The sequence below is a fragment of the Podarcis raffonei genome, chromosome 14, assembly GCF_027172205.1.
Source record: "Podarcis raffonei isolate rPodRaf1 chromosome 14, rPodRaf1.pri, whole genome shotgun sequence".
Lineage (NCBI taxonomy): Eukaryota > Metazoa > Chordata > Lepidosauria > Squamata > Lacertidae > Podarcis > Podarcis raffonei.
In genome coordinates this window covers 35,291,660-35,311,203 of record NC_070615.1, presented here as the reverse complement: position 1 = coordinate 35,311,203, position 19,544 = coordinate 35,291,660, and the positions used below count along the sequence as shown (strand labels likewise).

General features: G+C 48.9%; 1 protein-coding gene across 3 annotated transcripts in view; it reads right to left on the bottom strand.

Annotated features, from left to right (window-relative positions):
* Positions 1-5,876: 5,876 nt before the first annotated feature.
* SBK1 (SH3 domain binding kinase 1) overlaps positions 5,877-19,544 on the bottom strand; it is a 79,401-nt gene continuing 65,733 nt past the window's right edge. For all 3 annotated transcript variants that reach the window (XM_053365322.1, XM_053365323.1, XM_053365324.1), the window contains exons 2-4: positions 14,143-14,345; positions 13,188-13,390; positions 5,877-12,804 (exon numbers count right to left, since the gene is read on the bottom strand). In XM_053365322.1, the coding sequence (XP_053221297.1) occupies positions 12,016-12,804; positions 13,188-13,390; positions 14,143-14,345 (1,195 nt within the window). In that variant the 3' untranslated portion in view covers positions 5,877-12,015. The remainder of the gene's footprint in view (positions 12,805-13,187; positions 13,391-14,142; positions 14,346-19,544) is intronic.

Below are 19,544 nucleotides of genomic sequence, written 5' to 3'. Positions count from 1 at the left end.
TCCATCAGCCTCAGCCAACATAGCCAAAGGTCAGGGATGATGGGAGTTGTGGTCCCAGCCCTGATCTAAACCCAGACCCTCCAACATTTCTCCAGTGAAATTGGACGACCTATTCCATAGCAGTGTTGTTGCTGCTGCTGCTGCTGCCCCATCCATCTGACTGGGTTGCCCCAGCCACTTTGGGTGGCTTCCACCATATATAAAACCATAATAAAACATTAAACATTAGGAAAAACCTTTCCTATACAGGGCTGCCTTCAGATGTCTTATCGTTTCTTATCTCCTTGACTCGGGGGAGGGGGCACATACCGGTAACTCCATACCCTCCAACATTTCTCTGATGAAAATAGGGACATCCTAAGGAAAAGTGAAACATTCTGGAATCAAATCAGAAACTGGGACAGCTTCTGTTAATCAGGGACTGTTCTTGGAAAACAGGGACACAGAGGGCCTGTAAACCCAGCAGTGTCTATGCTATCTGGCTGTGGCTTCCCAGGGTCTTTTATTCCGCTTGCTACCTGATCCATTTAACTAGAGATGCCAATGGTTTGACTCCATATAAGACAGGTCCTTATATTCTCATGTTCCCATCCCATTGGTCTACTTCCGGAAATCTACTCCCAACAGCTGTTCTCAATCTGGATAGAATCTTTCTTCTGCCTTTCTTCCTCTTGGTGCTTGAAGCAGAATATCAGAACGCTTCCTTTGCTCTCCCCACCCACCCACCCACTGCCCCACAGCCTAATTAACTTTCTCCATCTGTCTCCAGAGGGGCTGCCTCTTTGGTCAGGCTTCTAAATAATTGACTGTTCATCGGTCAGGCAAGGACGCAGTCAAGATCAGCAGCTGGCTTCATGTTAGCTGCCTCAGCCAAAAGTCACCAAATGTCATTTTCGACATTTGTGCTCCAGACTACAGGTCAGGTGTGCGTTCATTTTCCGCTGCCATTGTATTAATGACTGTGCATTTATTTGGGCATTGCTCCTGCTGTTGTGTGTGTGTGTGTTATAATATATAACTTATATATTCTGCACACAGTTGTATTTTATACCTCAGTTGGTTAGAGCATAGTGATGACAATGCCAAGGTTGCAGGTTCGATCCCCTGTAAGGGACAGTTGCATATTCCTGCATTGCAGGGGGTTGGACTAGATGATCCTCAATGTCCCTTCCAACGCTATGATTGTCATAGAATGGTTGGGAGTGTCCCAAAGGGCCATTTAATCTAAGCCCCTGCAATGCAGGAATTACAGCTAAAGAACCTGACCAAATGGGCTACATGACCATTAGGGTCCTTTCCAGCTGTACAACTCTATGATTCTGTGATCCAGTGAAATATGTTACACATAGAATTCTAACTAAGTGTACAGCTTTAAGTGAGGTTATCATAAGACCTCAAAGACAATATCTTGATATTTTTAACTAAAACAAATCTTTTTAGAAATGTTAAAAAGGTAAAGGTAAAGGTACCCCTGCCCGTACGGGCCAGTCTTGACAGACTCTAGGGTTGTGCGCCCATCTCACTTAAGAGGCTGGGGGCCAGCGCTGTCCGGAGACACTCCCGGGTCACGTGGCCAGCGTGACAAAGCTGCTCTGGCGAGCCGGCACCAGCGCAGCACACGGAAACGCTGTTTACCTTCCCGCTATAAAGCAGTATCTATTTATCTACTTGCACTTAGGGGTGCTTTTGAACTGCTAGGTGGGCAGGAGCTGGGACCGAAAGACGGGAGCTCACCCCGCTGTGGGGATTCGAACCGCCGACCATGCGATTGGCAAGCCCTAGGCGCTGAGGTTTTATCCACAGCGCCACCCGTGTCCCTAGAAATGTTACTACCCTCCAAAATGAAAACAACAATTTTTCTCCCAGGGAATCTGAATGAAACAACCCAAATTTGTACTTGTCTAATTTTAGTTGACATTTAGTTCCGTTGCTTTTCTTAGGCTGCTGTTCCTATGTGTTATCGAAGTGTATGTTCTTGCTTTCCTAAATACTTTTTAATTTAAAAAATCAGGTGTGTGACGGGTGGACAGCGCCAGCCTCAAGTAACAGGGGAGATAAGGATCCGTCCTGGACAGATTAGGTGCTCCCCCCGCCCCGCCCCCCCTGTTGTATATAGAAATCCAAAACTGAGTTTCTGATTCCAACAAAAGTTGTCTCCCTTTGAGCCGAGCAAATCCCCGCAGTGGCTCCTGCATGGTTTGGAGAAGCTGATGGATGTCGGAGATGATGAAATGACCAGCAGGCCGTGGCAAAAGGTTGCCTCTCTGCAGATGCGACCGTGACCGGAAGACAGAGGCCCATTGATTCTGCCGCATGAAAGCGGTGCTGTTATCGCTCCCAGCCAGAGCTGCGCAGGGCGAGAGGAAGGGAAGAGCAGCGAGATGGGATCAGAGACTCGGAGCCCCGAAATAGATGAGGTCAGAGGAATAAATGAAGAGCAGCGGGTGTGTGGCGGGCGGGCGAGAGAGAACAAAGGCCACCTGAAAGGGGCGAGAGGCAAAAGAGGCGCATCTAAGGCTTTCTTCGGAAGCCAGCCTCGCGCGTTGCCTGCTGCCTTGGCGAGGCTTCGGAAGAGATTTCCTCTACCTCTGTGGATTTTAAAGTGGAGCTCTAATTGGGCTCTGTGCACCTGCTGCCAGTCCCCCTCCCCGGGCTGAGCAGCGTCCCTCGCTCTTTCTTGCCTTCTCCTTTAGCTCCTCCAGCCTCCCAATAAGGCTTTAATGAAATCTGCCCTTAATTAAATCCTGGCTCATTTGCATAATTACTAGGAAATTGAAATTAGCCTGGCGACGTGGCTGGAATGCATTCTGTGTCCATCTCTTGACCCTGGAGTGTGTGTGTGTGTGTGTGTGTGTGTGTGTGTGTGAGAGAGAGAGAGAGAGAGAGAGAGAGAGAGAGAGAGAGAGACTGTCAGATTCAGCCATATAAAAGGATGACACTGGGAAGAGATTTTCCCACAACACACCTAGGAATTCCTGCTCTCATGAGAGAAACCTTGGAGGGGAACTAATGTGGCATAGTGACTAGAAGGCTGGATTGTGATCAAGGGATATCCTGGTAAGGGTTGGACCCAGGGTTGGGAAATCCTTCTGCCAAGTTCTTAGTGAGCTGTCCACCTGGTGCCATCCTACTTGGATGGACATTTCCAGATGATGATGCTCTTCAGCCCCATGGCACCTTCGGTGTGGGCTCCTTGAGGGTCTGATTTTATCCCCTATGCTGCTTAACATGAAAGCACTGAGCGGGGTTATGTGGAGTTTTGGAGTCCATTGTCAGCAATATGCTGATGACACACAGCTCTACTTCTCCTTTACATCTGCAGGCGAGGCAGTGGAAGTGCTGGACCAGTGTCTTGTCTCGGTAACAGACTGGATGGGAGCCAGTAAACTGAAGCTCAATCAGATAAGACTGAGGCACCTTTAGTGGGTGGTTCCCTAGATCAGGTGGATGGGAGGTTGCCTGCTCTTGATGGGGTTGCCCTCCATCTGAAGGAGTGGGTACGCAGCTTGGGGGGGACTTCTGCATCCTTTGTTGTCAATTGAGGCTCAGGTGGCCTCAGTGGCGTAGAGTGCCTTCCATCCGGTTTGGCTGGTGACCCAGCTGCACCCTATTATGACAAGGATGACTTAACTTCTGTCATCTATGCTCTGGTAACCTCTAGGTCAGATTACTGCAACGCGTTATTTGTAGCGTTGAAGAGGTCCAGAAACGTCAGCTGGTGTAGAATTTGGTGGCCAGGTTGCTCACTGAGGCAAGACGATTTGAGCATATTACACTGATCCAAAGCTGCTAATCAGTTTCTGGGCCCAATTCAAAGTGCTGGTCTTGACCTGTAAGGATCCAATTTGCTCCCTAAATGCAGGGGAGCTGAGCGGCCCCTTCCACAGCTCTTTTCCAATTCAGATTGATCCTAAGCTGTTCCCTTCCTTCCTTCCTTCCTTCCTTCCTTCCTTCCTCTCTCTCTCTCTCTCTCTCTCTCTCTCTCTCTCTCTCTCTCTCTCCCCTTTCCATCTTCTTGATCGGAGTCCCAAAGAGAGCATCCAGCATAATTACCTGCCATTCATTAAGATCCTTTTGGCCTAATCCCTGAATCAAATGGGGATCACGGAGAGCTTGCTTCTCCCTTGCCCTTTCTGCAGGGCTTGCGTAACATTCAAACCAGGATGAGATCGCGTGTATGGAACGAGATTTGGAAATGTGAGAGGAGGCCAATGTTGCAAGTTTGTACTGCCCCTCCCATCATAGCTGTCAACTTTTCCCTTTTCTTGCAAGGAATCCTATTCAGAATAAGGGAATTTCCCTTTAAAAAAGGGAAACGTTGACGGCTATGCCTCCCATCCTGCTTGGGCCCTGAATTCATGAAGTCTCTCCCCTTAACACTGATCCACAATTGCTCCAGTGAGCCCATCTCCCGGTCTCCCGTGTTGGTTCAGGCTGGCGGTCTTGCTGTGTCTCCACTCTGTGTTCGCCTGCAGTGTCGCCTGAGGCCTCTGGCAGCTCCCGGAGCTCCCGGCAGAATTGGCTCAGCTGTCGCAGGGCCAGGCATGGATCAAGGAAAACACGGCATGCATATTCATGAGGAGCTGTGTCGGAAGCCTGGCACACACCCTCCCCTGCTGGGTCTGTGTTGCTGAGTCTCCCGGGATCCAGCCTTTACAGAGTGCACATCAAAGCCCTCTCTCACTTCATGCTGGAATGAAGTCCCCCATCACCACACCCCCAGGCATGCTCAAAGCTCCTTGGAAGCCAACATCCTTTGACCTGGGAAACAGCCTTCTCCTTCCAGCTGTGTAAACGGTCAGGCTGAAACCGGTAGACAGGGAATTTGCTTCAGACCTGGGCCATATTCACACCATACATACCTGTGATGCCACTTTTACCAGTCACAGTGTGTGTCCCCCCCAAAGGATTCTGGGAGCTGTAGTTTGTGAAGGTTGCTGAGAGTTTATAGGAGACCCTTATTCCCCTCCCAGAATCCCCTAGGAAGAGGGATTGATTGCTAAACCAGAGGCGGATTTAGGGCAGCGCAACTGGTTCTGCTGCACTGGGCGCCTAGGGGACACCGCAGGAAGTCACAACTACGACCTAGTGAATTGAGCAGAATGTGTCAAAAAGTGAAAATCCAGACACTTATGCCCAAAGTTGTTGAGCTTTCTTTGCAAAATCTCAAAAAATATTTGCTGCCTTTGAGAAAATTTGGCAAAATCTAGACTTCCAGTATGGCTGGACATATGGCAACCCCATTTAAAGTGCAGTCAAACCAACAATTCATGTTTTGCTAGATAGGCGCATGATAGGAGCTGAAGCTCACAGCGTTTTCCTGTAAAGTTGCTAAATATGTGAGAGACACTCCCACTGTGCCCTGACAGGCGGAGGGCATAGCTATGTATTCTCCTACCTGCCTGGGCACACCCTCTTCCTCTTTCCACCTCTTTGCCAGCAATGTGAGAACATCTGGATATCCGAGCTCCAAGCTCAGACTACCTTTGAAGCTAGACCTAAGTATGTGTTTGCAACTGAATTACCGTGTTAAGCCTGCCTGAACAAAGCTGTTGCATCTGTTACTCTTCAACAGGTGTTCTGGGTGAGTAAAGAGGACATTCCCAGCATAGGGAGCCAGAACATAGATCCATCTAACTCAGTATTGTCTACACTGACCGGCAGCAGCAACCCTGGGTTTCAGAGGAGGCTCTTTCCCAGCCCTACCTGGAGATGCCTAGGATTGAATTTGGGACCCTGCATGCAGGACAGATGCCCTGTCACTGAACTACGGCAATTCACATTGGCATTAGTGCTGGGGGACAGAACAGCCCAATTCTTCTCCCCCATGCCACCATATTTCCCCACTCTTGCATGCACGAAGATAGACAGGTCAATGTTTTTACCCCCTTTTTATTTTATAGCAATTGTCCGCAATATAGAATTAATTAAATAACATTTAAAAACCTCCTTTTCACAAGTCAAGAGAATTCCAGAATATTTACAAACGTTTGTTCCGCGCTGTTGCGTGTGTGTGTGATGGTGAATGTTTCTTTGCTCCATTTTTAAAATCTTTTCTCTTTCTCCTCTGGGAAGGAGTGGAAGAAGTTGCCTATCTGGGGTGTGTGTGTGTGAGAGAGAGAGAGAATATGTACGCCCCACGTTGGCACATATCCTTGATGGTGGCTTGGCAACACCCCTTCCCTCTCCTTTGCAGGAGTACACTATAAGAACGGCGCTTACACATCCAACCAGTTCACAATGCTAAGTCACAAACACAACCACGTAAGGCAGTGAAGCTTCCCCAAAGGTGTGGTTTTTCCAAACAAGAGAATAGTCCTTGAAAAGGGCTACCATCACCCCATCCCAGAGGAGGGCTGGCCGTGAGGCAAGGTGAAGGGGTGGAGTCTGGGCACGGTTTAGGGAAGCTTTCAATGTTTAATAGGTTATTGTATTTTAGTGTTTTGTTGGAAGCCGCCCAGAGTAGCTGGGGGGACCCAGCCAGATGGGCGGGGTATAAATAATAAATTATTATTATTATTATTAAGAGTTGCATTGTGGGAAGCAGATGAGGCACATTAAAGAGGCTGGGCCGGCCCTACCATTAGCTCCTGCCATCTCGGCTGGACCTAAGTCATGGTTTTTGCTTAGTGTTATGTCTGAACCTTGGTCTTTGTACAAAAAAAGCCATGAACTATAACCAAAGTTTGCTCTTGGCTTACACCTCATGATCTGACTGAGCAAAACAAACCATGATCCTGGGTTCGGATGTACGGTTAAGCGAAACCATGGCTTAGCTCTGTGTAGGGTGGCAGCAGATAGGGATGGGGAAATCAGTCAGTTTTGGTTTCTCTTTTGCTATCTCCTTTTCCCAGTCTTAAGTTCAGTTTTCCACATCCGTTTACAATTTATTAATTTATTTTTCAAGCCTTCGTGAAAATTCATTGGCACATTAGTGTGGATTTCTTCTCACATACGTTTTGTGTGTGCTATTCTGCCTATATTTTATTGCAAATCAATTTTGCTTACTATACAGTACAATCCCATCTTACCAGCATCTAACTCATGTGCAATTTCAACCCTATGTAGTCGATTCCTACATTACAGGAGGTTGGACTAAATGAGCCTCGGGGTCTCTTCCAACTCTGCAGTTCTATGAAGGCAGGCTGGTTGAAATTGCACGAGTTAAATCCAAGCAATGGGGATAACTGAAAAGCTCTTTTTGCATGGAGTCCGCTTGGGGTTGCTATGCATGGGAAGAGCTTTAAAGCTCTCCTCCTTGCTTGGGGGGAAGCTCAGTACATCAACTCTGGGATGCTCTCGTGAGGCCATCCCAGCTCCTGCGAGATCTCACACAAGCACACCTGTAGCCAATGTGCTGAGCGTCTCTTGCCTCTCTAACAAGACAGAGAGCTTAAAACCTTTTGGGAGGCCAGGTCTGCTTGGGGTTTCTTGGCACAAAAAGAGCTGCTAGACTCTCTGCCTCATACTTGGTTATCTCTCTCTCTCCCTCCAGCTATGGGTTGGTTGTACCCTTGGAACTGAACCCTGGCATAAATCGCCATCGTACCGTAATGCATTTTTGCATGTTCTGTACACTAGTGTATTCATTTATATGCACACATTGGTCTGCTATATGCATTTCCCACACACATTACTTGGCTGGAGAACAACAGTGCACAATTGGGAGAGGTGTGAATTTTGAAGAACGGCTATGTTTCAGTTTACATATTATTTCAGAAACCGAATTAAGCAAGTTCACGTCTAAATGCAAACCGATCAAATTTCTTCCCTTCCCCAGCAGCAGCAAGAAGTGGCCTTTCAACCATAGCAAAGCTTGACTATAGCTTAAAGCAGTGTAGGAACCAATCCAACAGCTCTCTGGAATATGGTCCCTTTTCTTATGAAGAGCAACAACCAAACGCTAAATGCCACTCCCCCATTTGATTTTGGTATCTTCCTTTTTGGGGAAAAGCCTTTTCTGCAGATCTGAAGGAGCCTCATCAGAATCACACATTTGGGGAAGTTTCACTGCCTCAATGCTACAACAGGAAATCACCATTATCTTAAATGTGTTTTCTTCTTTTAAAAAATAAAAAACATAGTATTTTCCATAACACACCTATCTTCCACATGAGGTTTTTTTTTGTTTGCTTTCCAAAAAATTATTACCATTGTAATGTTTTTGTTTTAAATTAAAAGAAAGAAAGCTTTCCTTCTCAATTGTGACAGAAACTGAGGTAATTCATGTTTGATACGGGGAGGGGGAAAACCTCTTATATGGTGAGGGGAGCAAGTCCAAAAGTGGACGGGCAACAGAAGGGAAAACAAAGACCAAGAACAAGGATAATGGAAAACATGTCACACTCGCGCGCACCCAACGGACCCCATTCCCAACATCCCCAACCTTCCCCCTCAATTCCCCCCCTCAAAACAATTCAAAAAATAAAAATAAACCAAAACAAGGTCTATATGGTGTTCTTAATCCTTATCTACATTATTGCACAAAAGATCAAGGACAATTGGAACCTAAGGCAAAAAGGAGACGTTGCGGCTAATATCTAAAAATTCTGTGCAATGCCTATTTCTAAAAAAAGTCTAGCCTCGGCTGCCACCCCACACAGAGACAAGATGGCGGCAGTGACGCCAAGGAGAAAGGGAGGGGAAACAGCTGCGCCCACTTGGGAAGTCAAGACATACGGATTAACAAGCGGGGACTACGAATTGGCGAAGAGAGGAGTGGTGGGGTGTGCCAGGTCATACCAAAGGAGGTCAGGAATTGCCTGGTGCACCCCCAACACGCAGAGCTTGCCTGAAAGGAGGCAGCGGTAAAGGCAGTTAAAGTGGTGTCTCTCACATACACTCTCTTCCACCCTCCCACAACCCTGGTCAGGGTCTGGGCTAAGAGGATGGAGCCACGGTAAGGTTGCGCTTGGTCACCTCAGGCTGCTGTGTTATCCGGAGCTTACAGACAACTGGGGTTGTGGGACGAACGGGAGTCGCCAGCTGGCACTGATGACACAGAAAGTGCACCCTTGCCTTTTTCACACACAAATGCACGCACACGCACACTCACACACAATCTGGTTAAATACCAGCTGCTGGGCAGTGCCCCCTCGAGTTGGGAAGGGGTGGGGAAGTGGTGGCGGGCAGCCACTTTTGAGATTTTGTAAACTGCTTGTTGCTTCGGAAATAGCGTTTTAGCCCTTTGTGTGGAAAGGATGGAACCCTGGGGAGGTTGAGACACACACAAGACACACCCGGCAGGCCCGCAGTCTGGCTCGGAGGAGAGATGAGTGTGTACGACCCCACAGGAAGCGAAGGGCTGAGCTGAGCCGCTCTGCCCAGGGCCATTCTCACCTAGGTTGGGAAATGGGAGGCGAGGCAAGCGAAGGGGGACGAAGGGAGGAGACGCAACAACAGACTTGGCTTTATCAGAGAGACACTGCAAAAGGCCTGCCTTCCTCTACAGAGTTGACCCTCCCCAAAGGAACAGCACCAAGGGGTGACTACCGTGACTCCCGGGAGCAAGGCCTCCCCACAGCTCAAGGGGTTCAAGTCGACAGCAAAGGGAGGTCAGTGTTGGTCTAAGCCCTTGGTGAAAGGAGGGCGTCTCGTCGCTAGGAGCCCCGTTGTGGAAAGGTCAAAAATCCTCGCCGTTTGCCTCCTAAGCCCTAGTTGAATTGAAAGCAGATCCATTCCCCTGTGGCTTCCCACAACGCACAGGCACGGCCTTTGGTCTTCATTCTCAACTGATTTCCCCATCCAACTGCGGCCAGTGGGTTATGGGGACATTTTGCCATGGGCAATGTTGTTTTAGCACAGTCTACACTATACTGTGATGACCCTCCCTACCTTTCTTCCCCACACCCTACCCTGTCCCAAAGAATATATCTGTACCAGAATCCTGATTATAAAGTCAGCCCAGAGAGATGGGCAGTATGAACTGGCAGCCCTTAGTGTCATCTGAGGGTCTCCATTAGGCACAGGGCATTGCTCCCTCTCGGATGGGCTCTAGTCCTGGCTCCTGTGATGTTTAGATGTCCATGTTTTCCAGCATACTAGAATCCTAAGCCGTTGCTCCAACTCAGGTTTTATATAGGATTCTTCTCTTTATATAAAAGCTAGGCCAGTTAGAAAACCATAAAAGAGTTTAGCAGGCCTCGGTTCAAGAGCTTCTCTGATGCTCAATACATTCTTATGAAGCTACCCAGTCTTACCCAAGGGGTAAGTCATACCCTAGGTGTATGCCATACATACCCTGAAACTTTCTGCCCAATTGCTCCTTATTGGACTGGTGTTCAACAAGACCAGGGGTGGGCAAGTTGTGGCCCTAGGGCCACATGGGAATCTTGGCCTAATTTCACATGGGTGAAGGGTGGAGGTGTAAGGTGATGACGGAAAGAGAGAGGAAATGAGAGAGCAAAGGGGGAAGAAGAAAGAGAGGAAGAGGGTGGTAAAAAGAGAGAAAAGAGGGCAGCAGAAAGAAAGGGTGGCAGAGAGAGAAAAAAGGGGGTGACTGAAAAAAGAAAGACAGGGAGCAACAGAAAGAGAGAGAAAAGGGGATGGTAGAAAGAGAGAAAGATAGGGTAGCCATATTCACCTTTGGCCCTGGCCCTGCCTGATTTTGACTCCTGTTCCACCCGCTTTCAAGGTGTGTGTGTCCCCCACCTCAATGGAAGGAATGCAGTTCTTGAGAAGGAAAAAGATTGCCCACCCCTGAACTAGAGAGCCCTGTCTGAGCTGTGAACTCCCAGTGCGCTGCAGGAAGAAGCTTGTGCTCCCACACAGAGTGCCCTTCCCCTCACACGCGCACCTCTTGCAGTGCGCATGCCTGGTTGTGATCACAGGCGGGTGGTGGCCTCACACAAAATGGCTTCCCCTTTGTCCTCCCCATCATTCGGCTCAAACACCCAAGCCTTTTCCTCAGGGGCGATGGCCACGTGGCCAACAGTGGACGACTGACCCGAACATCCAGACTGTAGAGACACATTTACATACAGCCACATGCACACGTTGACACAGGAAACACTTGCTACATCAGTGGCACCAATGGCATCACTGTGATATCTCTGTGGTCCCCGGATTGCCCTGATGCTGCACTTTGCTCACACCTGGGGGGTTAGCGCCAGTCAGAAATAAAAACGACTCTCCCCGCCACTTCCTCAGGAAGTGATATTAGCTGTGCTACGTGTCGGTTTCAGCTGGGATCCCTGTTCCCCCCTTGCTATTGGAATTGGAAGCTGGATCCAGTACAAGTGCCAATTCAACAGACAGCCCTCCCCCAGCACACGGAGCTCACCAGCCTCTTTTTCTGGGAGTCTGTTCTGACTTCACCCCCTGGCAACCAGGCGTAGGGGCGCTGTAAGCCAGTTGATGCCCAGCAAAGAGGCTCCGGATGATTTAAACAACCAGCCCCAGCCTCTTTGCTTACCACCAACTCTATCCCAGCAGGCCCAGAAAGAAACTGCTTGCCAGATCAATGGGGCTCTTCTGCCCCCACTTCTGCCCCTCCACCCCAACCCCCAACCCAATCCATTATTATTATTATTTTCATCGCTAGGATCCCCGCTCAGAAACCATCTCAACGCTATTCCTGATGGGCAAAAAGAGAAAGCCACCGGCCAACTGGGTTTCCCTCCCCTCCCTTCAGAGACAAAGTCCCGATTCCCTCAGATGTTCATCCTTGAGGCGCTATGGGCTCCGTCTTCTCCTGCCACCGACTCAGCAGTCCCTTAATCCAGCCCGCAGCTCCCAGTCTTCAAGTGAATGAGGAGAGAAGCCCTTTCTTCACCTGTGGCCTCAGACAACCATGGACATCCTTGTCTGAGGAAAACGGAAAGCCACATTTTCTATCCTCTTCCCCCACTACCCCTGTTTTTCGTTGTTGTTGTTTTTTTGCTTCGAAAGACATGGATCCTGGTCCCCAAAATGGATTCCGTTCGCACGCAGCCTGTCCCAGAGCAGGAGAGGGCATTGCAGTGCTGACATCTTAACTGCAGGCCGTGAGGCACCGAGGGGCCTGCCACACCCTCGTCAGACGCAGATCTCGATGGCTGTGGCCAGGACCATCTGGCCTTTGCCTTTGTCCTGCCGCCCATCAGTCCTGCTTCCCGCCCCGGGGGAAGGGAGGCCAGACTCTGAGGCAGACAGCCGGGAGACACTGCCTTCTGTCAGGATGGTCCTCTTGAGGGGGGTCGGGGTGCAAGTGCTGGGCGTCTCGTGGCGGTGAGGGCCGGCGGAGAGCTTGTCTCCGGTGTGCTTGCGGGAGCGGTAGGAGGGCCGGCGCCGCACCTCCGACATCAGGTCATACTTGATGAAGAAGAAGACCTCCTTCACAGGGCAGCGCTTCTCCGGGTCCAGGGCCAGCAAGCGCTGGAACATCCGCAGCGCGTTGTCCGTGAAGCGGCGCCACTGGGAGGGCAGCCCCGCCAGGCGCCCCTTTTGCCACCTCACAAACTCCTCAAAGAAGGTGTCCGAGGCCGAGGCTGCCTCCCAGGGGAAGTTGCCTGTCAGCACGCAGAAGATGAGCACCCCGAAAGCCCACACGTCAATGCTGGTGTCCACGGTGAAGCCCTCGGCCCGGCCGGCCTGGCACACCTCGGGCGCCGTGTACGGGATGGTCCCGCTGATGCGCTTCACCCGGCACCCCACTTTGCGCGTCATGCCGAAGTCGGCCAGCTTGACACGCCGGCAGTCGCGGTCGAAGAGGAGGACGTTTTCCGGCTTGATGTCCCGGTGGACTAAGTTTTTGCTGTGCATGTAATCTAAGGCCAGGCCAAGCTGCTGCACACAGCGCTTCACCATGTCCTCAGGAAGCCCCACCTGCAGGTAGAGAGAGAGATACCATCAGCTAGGAAAGGGCAGCGGGAAACGCCAGGAATAAACATGGCCTCCCAAGAACACTCAATGACTCTAAAGGCTCCATTTCCTGTTGTTATCAAAGTGAGCCTTGTCAACCAACGATTCTCCTGAAGCTGATCTCAGTGCTCAAGTTAGGATATAAGGGTTCAGGCAATTCCTGGGATCGAATGTGAAACCACTCTGAGAATTGCAGCTCAACTCCTTTAACAAACTATAGCTCCCAGAATTCTTAGAGGGAAGCCATGCCTGTTTAATGCGGTATCATAGAGCTTTAGATGTATGGGTTGGATGTGGCCTGAGGGACCCAAACAGCCAAAAAGCCAGTGGAACTGAGGCCTAGTTACCTGTGGCGGAATGATGTCAAAGAGGTCTCCGCCAGGTGCATATTCCTGGGCGAACACGTAACAGTCCTCCGTCTCGAAGACCACATCAAAGACCTTGATGATAAAGGGGCTTGAGGAGAGTGTATTGGTAATGCTGAACTCCCTCAGGAAATTCTTCAGCTTCGTCTTGTTCTTGTTGACAAACTTCAGCGCCATCTTGGTGCCTGTAAATGGGGAGGGAGAAGTGGGAGGAAGGGCGGGGAATGCTCAGAATATCATTCACTTTGACTTACGAAAGCAGAACAAAATGATTTCAGAGTTTACCGCCTTGATGGAGCAATCGTGATAACTGGAAAGGAACTTTTGATGGGGCTGAAGGTTCCCCACAGGTTGTGGGATGTGTTATGGTCAATCCCTGAGAGAGGGCAGGGTGAATTGGATTGAGGGTGCATAGAATCTAGACCAGGCTTCCTCAAACTCGGCCCTCCAGATGTTTTTTGGCCTACAACTCCCATGATCCCTAGCTAGTAGGATCAGTGGTCATGGATGATGGGAATTGTAGTCTCAAAACATCTGGAGGGCTGAATTTGAGGAAGTCTGATCTAGACAGCTGTACAAAGGTAATGTTTAGATTCACTGCTCTTATTTAGATTTGACTATGGCCCCACCACTGGAATGTGGCCCCTGGAATATTGCCCAGAAGGAAATGTGGCCCTCAGGCTGCTTTAAATGAAACATACAGGTGGAAGAGGTAATTGCTTCAGGAGCCAGGTATCTCAGTAGTACATAAGGTAGGTATGGGGAATGTGTGGTCCTGCAGATGTTGCTACAAATCCCATCATCCCTGGTCAATGACCAACCTGATGGGAGCTGCAGATCAGCAACACCTGGAGGGACAATGGTCCCTCACACCTGACCTAAGGCATGGGTGTTCTCTTGCTTGGACTCTACCAGCAGAGGGCACTGCTGAGCTCACCTGTGCTCTTGTGGGAAACAAGGTCCACCTTGCCGTAGGTCCCTTTTCCCAGCTCACGGATGAGGTCATAGTGTTTGTTGATGTCTGTGCCGGACAGCGTGCGGATGGCCAGTGACTGCATGTCCTCCGTGATGAGGGGGACCCCACAGCAAGCCAGCTTGCGTGTTGGTTCCTGCTCAATAGAGCCCGCACTCATGGTCACACTGGAAGACAGAAAAGGAAAGGCATTGGTCAACCATCACGCCTTCCTAATAGCCCAAGCCTTCTGGGATGCAGGAGTTGCATCCATCCAAAACCTAGGCTACTATTCTCCCCCCCCCCCAACTTTCACTCAGAAACCATGAACTCTGAAATATCACAATTCTGCAAATGCCAATGTTAACATGCAAGTTAATGAAATAACATTTGGGAAAGCGGAGTTCAGAACCACGGCAGTTCAGATGCTCATGTAGGTTTTGTACATCCGCGCCTGGTTCAAGCTGAAAGGTGAGTGAGGACACAGAAAACTGATCCCAGTTGTTATAGAAACTACTGAATGGGGTTTTAGATATGTATACCAAAGGCACAGCTACTTAAATATACAAGTGTGGGTGTCAGGCTAGCATTGCTGTAATTATTATGAAGTACAAATACAGAATATCCACGGCAAATACTCTTAAAATAGTATATCACCTTCTCTCCCTCCTGATTTTTTTTTTTTAATCTGCTGCACGTATATCAGATGTGGCGGATTTTTGACCCTCCAGATGCTGCTGAAATCCAAATTGTGGCCATCGGTACATATTGCGGGAGCGAGTGTCATAGTTTTTAACTATGTGCTGCATGCAGAAGTACTTTCTTTTCTTTCAACATACAGATGCATTAGATGTCTCTGAGTTCTAGAATTATTAGAGGAGGAAAACTTTTCTCTATCATTCCACCACCCCCCCCCAGTCTTGCATAACTGCATGCATTTTGTGTCGGATCCATGCACAAACGCTGCTTCAGAGCAGCCTAAGGGGAGGGGATATGGATAGTCTGGAAGTAGCAGGGCACAATTTGCACTTTTCTGGGCGGAACTCCCCTCCCCCTCCCAAAAGGCATCACTAGCCATTCCCCTTTCAGGGTACAGTGCAGAAGCGCCATACATCTCCCTGCTCTAGATACATCAGCCCTCATGATGTCACCTACTGCAAAGAGCACTGCCTCCTCCCCCTGCAGATTTTGCCTTGGTGGCTCCCTGCCCCCCAACCTGCAAGGCTCGCCACCTAAAAATTCAAGAGAGACTAGCCTGATATGAGTGAAGACCGGATCTGAGGTTAGTCCCATTGTGCCTCCCTCTGAGTGGAAGCATAGCTGCATTAGTCAGTGCAAGCGGGAGCCCTGCAAAAAAATGTTGCAGTGTGGAGCCCACCCGGTCATGCTTCCACCAGCTCCATTCCATTCTCTACTCCCCATTTCCCCTTTTCCTTCCCTCCAACAGCTTCTCCATGCCCACAGAGCGCACTCACTTCCCAATGGGCTGTTTGCAGCCCCTCCATATTGGTTCTCCTCCCCCCCCTTTCACAATTTGGGTTATGTTTTCTTTTGGGGTCAGCAAACAGATGTGCCGATGCTCAACCCCAGCCACATTCAATTCATTGGTTCCTCCCAGTCATATGAATGGGGAGCTCTTCTGTCCCAGGGACATTTAGAAAGATGCCTGCTTCTTGGGAGAAAAGCAATGACAAACCTAGACAGTATCCTAAAAAGCAGTGAGACATCACCTTGCCAACAAAGGTCTGTATAGTTAAAGCTATGGTTTTCCCAGTAGTGATGTATGGAAGTGAGAGCTGGACCATAAAGAAGGCTGGTCGCTAAAGAATTGATGCTTTTGAATTATGGTGCTGGAGGAGATTCTTGAGAGTCCCATGGACTGCAAGAAGATCAAACCTCTCCATTCTGAAGGAAATCAGCCCTGAGTGCTCACTGGAAGGACAGATCCTGAAGCTGAGACTCCAAGACTTTGGCCACCTTATGAGAAGAGAAGACTCCCTGGAAAAGACCCTGATGTTGGGAAAGATGGAGGGCACAAGGAGAAGGGGACAACAGAGGACGAGATGGTTGGACAGTGTTCTCGAAGGTATCAGCATGAGTTTGACCAAATTGTGGGAGGCTGTGGAAGGCAGGAATGCCTGGCGTGCTCTGGTCCATGGGGTCATGAAGAGTCGGACACGACTAAACGACTAAACAACAACAACAACAACAACAAATGAGCAAGGAAACGGTCCATTCAGACATGGAGTTGGGTCTCTCTGGTCACTTTATATCTACGCCTCCCATTGCCCACCAGCCTTTTCTGGCCGTTGAGTTTTCACTGAGCTATTCTGAGAAGACTTGCTAATTAAGCAGATATAGATTTATATAGGCACTAGGCCTTTGTTGTACTGCTTTCAATGCCTATTTAAAAACTTGGGCAAGCCTACCCAGACACATAATTTTATCATGTACATTTATTTTAAAAATCTGGCCCTGCTTCACGAGGATCCTTATCTGAGATGCAGCAACCAGGCCTATACAGTGGTACCTCAGGTTAAGTACTTAATTTGTTCCGGAGGTCTGTACTTAACCTGAAACTGTTCTTAACCTGAAGCACCACTTTAGCTAATGGGGCCTCCTGCTGCTGCCGCGCCACTGGAGCACAATTTCTGTTCTCATCCTGAAGCAAAGTTCTTAACCTGAAGCACTATTTCTGGGTTAGCAGAGTCTGTAACCTGAAGCGTATGTAACCCGAGGTACCACTGTACATTGCATTCCCAAGTCAGCTGCACCTAGATGTTTGGATCGGGGCACAATGACAATTACATTCCGGTGTCCTCCCCAAACCCACTTCATTCCATACCATGAATTGGGATAAATAGGGTGGCGAGCCCAGGACTCTGCTGCATAATTCATTCCGTTGATTCATTATTATTACTTTCTTCCTCCAGCTCAGACTAAAATTGCTGTGTTTAACTGCTTCTCATTGACTAAACGATCATCCCCCCCGCCCCCCGCTTCCTCGCTCTGTTGTCTGTGGCAGGTATTTATAGGCAGTCGCTATGTCTCCCTCTGGTAACAGCCGCTTCTCGCCTCAAAAGACCGCATACTTCTCAAACCTTGCATCCCTCTTAGGGGATGGGGCAGTGACCCAAGGCTAGAGAATGCATGTTCTGCATGCCCCAAGTCCTGGGTTCGATCCCGGGTATTGCCACCTGAGAAAAAGGCACCGTCAGCAGATAAAGGAATGGCCAAGACCCTAGACAGTTGCCACCAGTCAGAGGAGATGATAATGGGATTGACGGACAGAGTACCAGAACACAGGGACCTGACTTTTTCTGAGCCAGACCAAATGGCCACCTACCTCAGTACAGTGGTACCTCAGATTAAGTACTTAATTCATTCTGGAGGTCCGTTCTTAACCTGAAACTGTTCTTAACCTGAGGTACCACTTTAGCTAATGGGGCCTCCTGCTGCCGCCGGAGCACAATTTCTGTTCTCATCCTGAAGCAAAGTTCTTAACCCGAGGTAATATTTCTGGGTTAGCGGAGTCTGTAACCTGAAGCGTATGTAACCCGAGGTACCACTGTACTGCCCTACACCAGAGCAGAGGGGCATTTCTTTGGTTCCACAGGTAGGTTAGGTTGAGAGGCAGTGACTGGCCCAAGGTCACTCAGTGAGCTTCATGGCTGAGTGGAAATTTGAACCCGGGTCTCCTGAGTCCTGGATCCAACCTTCGAACCATGAAACCTGTCCCAATTCACCAGGGAAAGGTCTGCATTTCTGGTATCCACCCCTGCTGAAACACTGTCCCCTTGAGGACATATTTAAAAGGCGGACAGAAAATCCGCACATGCTAATTTATATGTATAGATGCAAATCACGGCCAACTTCCAGAAAAGCTGCCCTGTAACTACTTTGGGTGGAATTCTGATGGAAACAGGATGGGAAATTGCCAGTGTTTGATTATTCATCCCATATCTGGAAACAAAGTCAATCCAGCACATCTGGCCAGTATGAGCTGCTGTTATTGCTTTCTGTCCTCAAACGATAAGTGATTGATTACGGGTCTTCCTCTCCCCCTCCCCCCATGGCGTTATTTGCTTTGCACTGAAACGAATGGGAAGGTATTACATCACGACAATGCAATTTACATGATTTAGGTGGTTAATTATGTAAGGGATATAATTTTGCCACCGCAGACAGCAAGACGGATAACATATTTGGGGGCGGAAGATGAACTGCCGCGGAACAGAGACACTGCTGCATGTGATGAATACAGGGAAGGAGACAAAACAATGCTTTCTTACATCCCTACCTGTAAACAATGTTTAAAAAGGGGGGGGCAGGACGTTTGTGACCTGGGGCAGAAGATGCCCCTTAGTAACACCCGTGCTTTTAGAGGAGGCCTTTAAAAAAAAAAACCTATTGGGTGTAAGTTTCTACAATTGTTATTCTTCAAGTTTCAAAGCCACATTAGCAATGGGAGCTCAGTTTTCTTTTTCCAGCAAACCTCTGGTGAACACCTGTCCATGTATCTTAAAGTAACAGCCTAGGTACATGCAACTGCAGCAATCACATCTTATTCCCCTGTTTATCCCACCTCCACTTCCATCTCCTTCCTCTGCTGTCTCCTCTATGTCTATTTCTGGATTGTAAACCCCTTGGGGGAAGGGCGTGGCCTTCTCATTCTCTGCCAAGCATCATGCCCATGGACACTGCTGAACAAATTAATCGGCACTATCCTCTTGATTCTTTCATACATGAATGTCAGCGTAGAACTATGAACGCCAAGGCTTTGTCCGTGCATAACCTCTAATACGAATGTCCCTGCGAGTGAGGTTCATTTTGAATTCTTGAGTATGGATAGTGTCCAACTGAGTTCTACTCAGAGTAAGCCCATTAGAATCAATGGACCTCTATGCATTTGGCGGTATTCAGCTAAATACTGGTGCTCAGGCAAAGATGGATGCCAGCACCACAGGACTTTCCCCCTCTCTTCTTCCTTAAAGGGTTCCAAACCACCCAGAAATCTGCTCTGGAGGATTGGGAGAACCCCAGGGGGGCAGATTCATAGAATTAGAGAATTGTAGAGTGGAAGGGACCGCAAGGGTCATTTAGACCAGCCCCCTGCAAAGAAGGAAACTTTCACCTAATGTGAGGCTCAAAACCACGACCCTGAGATTAAGATTCTCATGCTCTACCGACTGAGCTATTCATTTATATTAGGAAGAACGTTCCATTGCACAAGGAGAAATTGTTGCACCGATGGAACATACCTCTTAGAGCTACGCTGAATACAACCCACTGGGCACAATCAGGCTTTTCTTGCATTTCTTTTCCAAAATCACAAACTTGTCCTTTTGCTTCAGATCACCGCAGGATTTTTGCAAAAGAAATCAGGA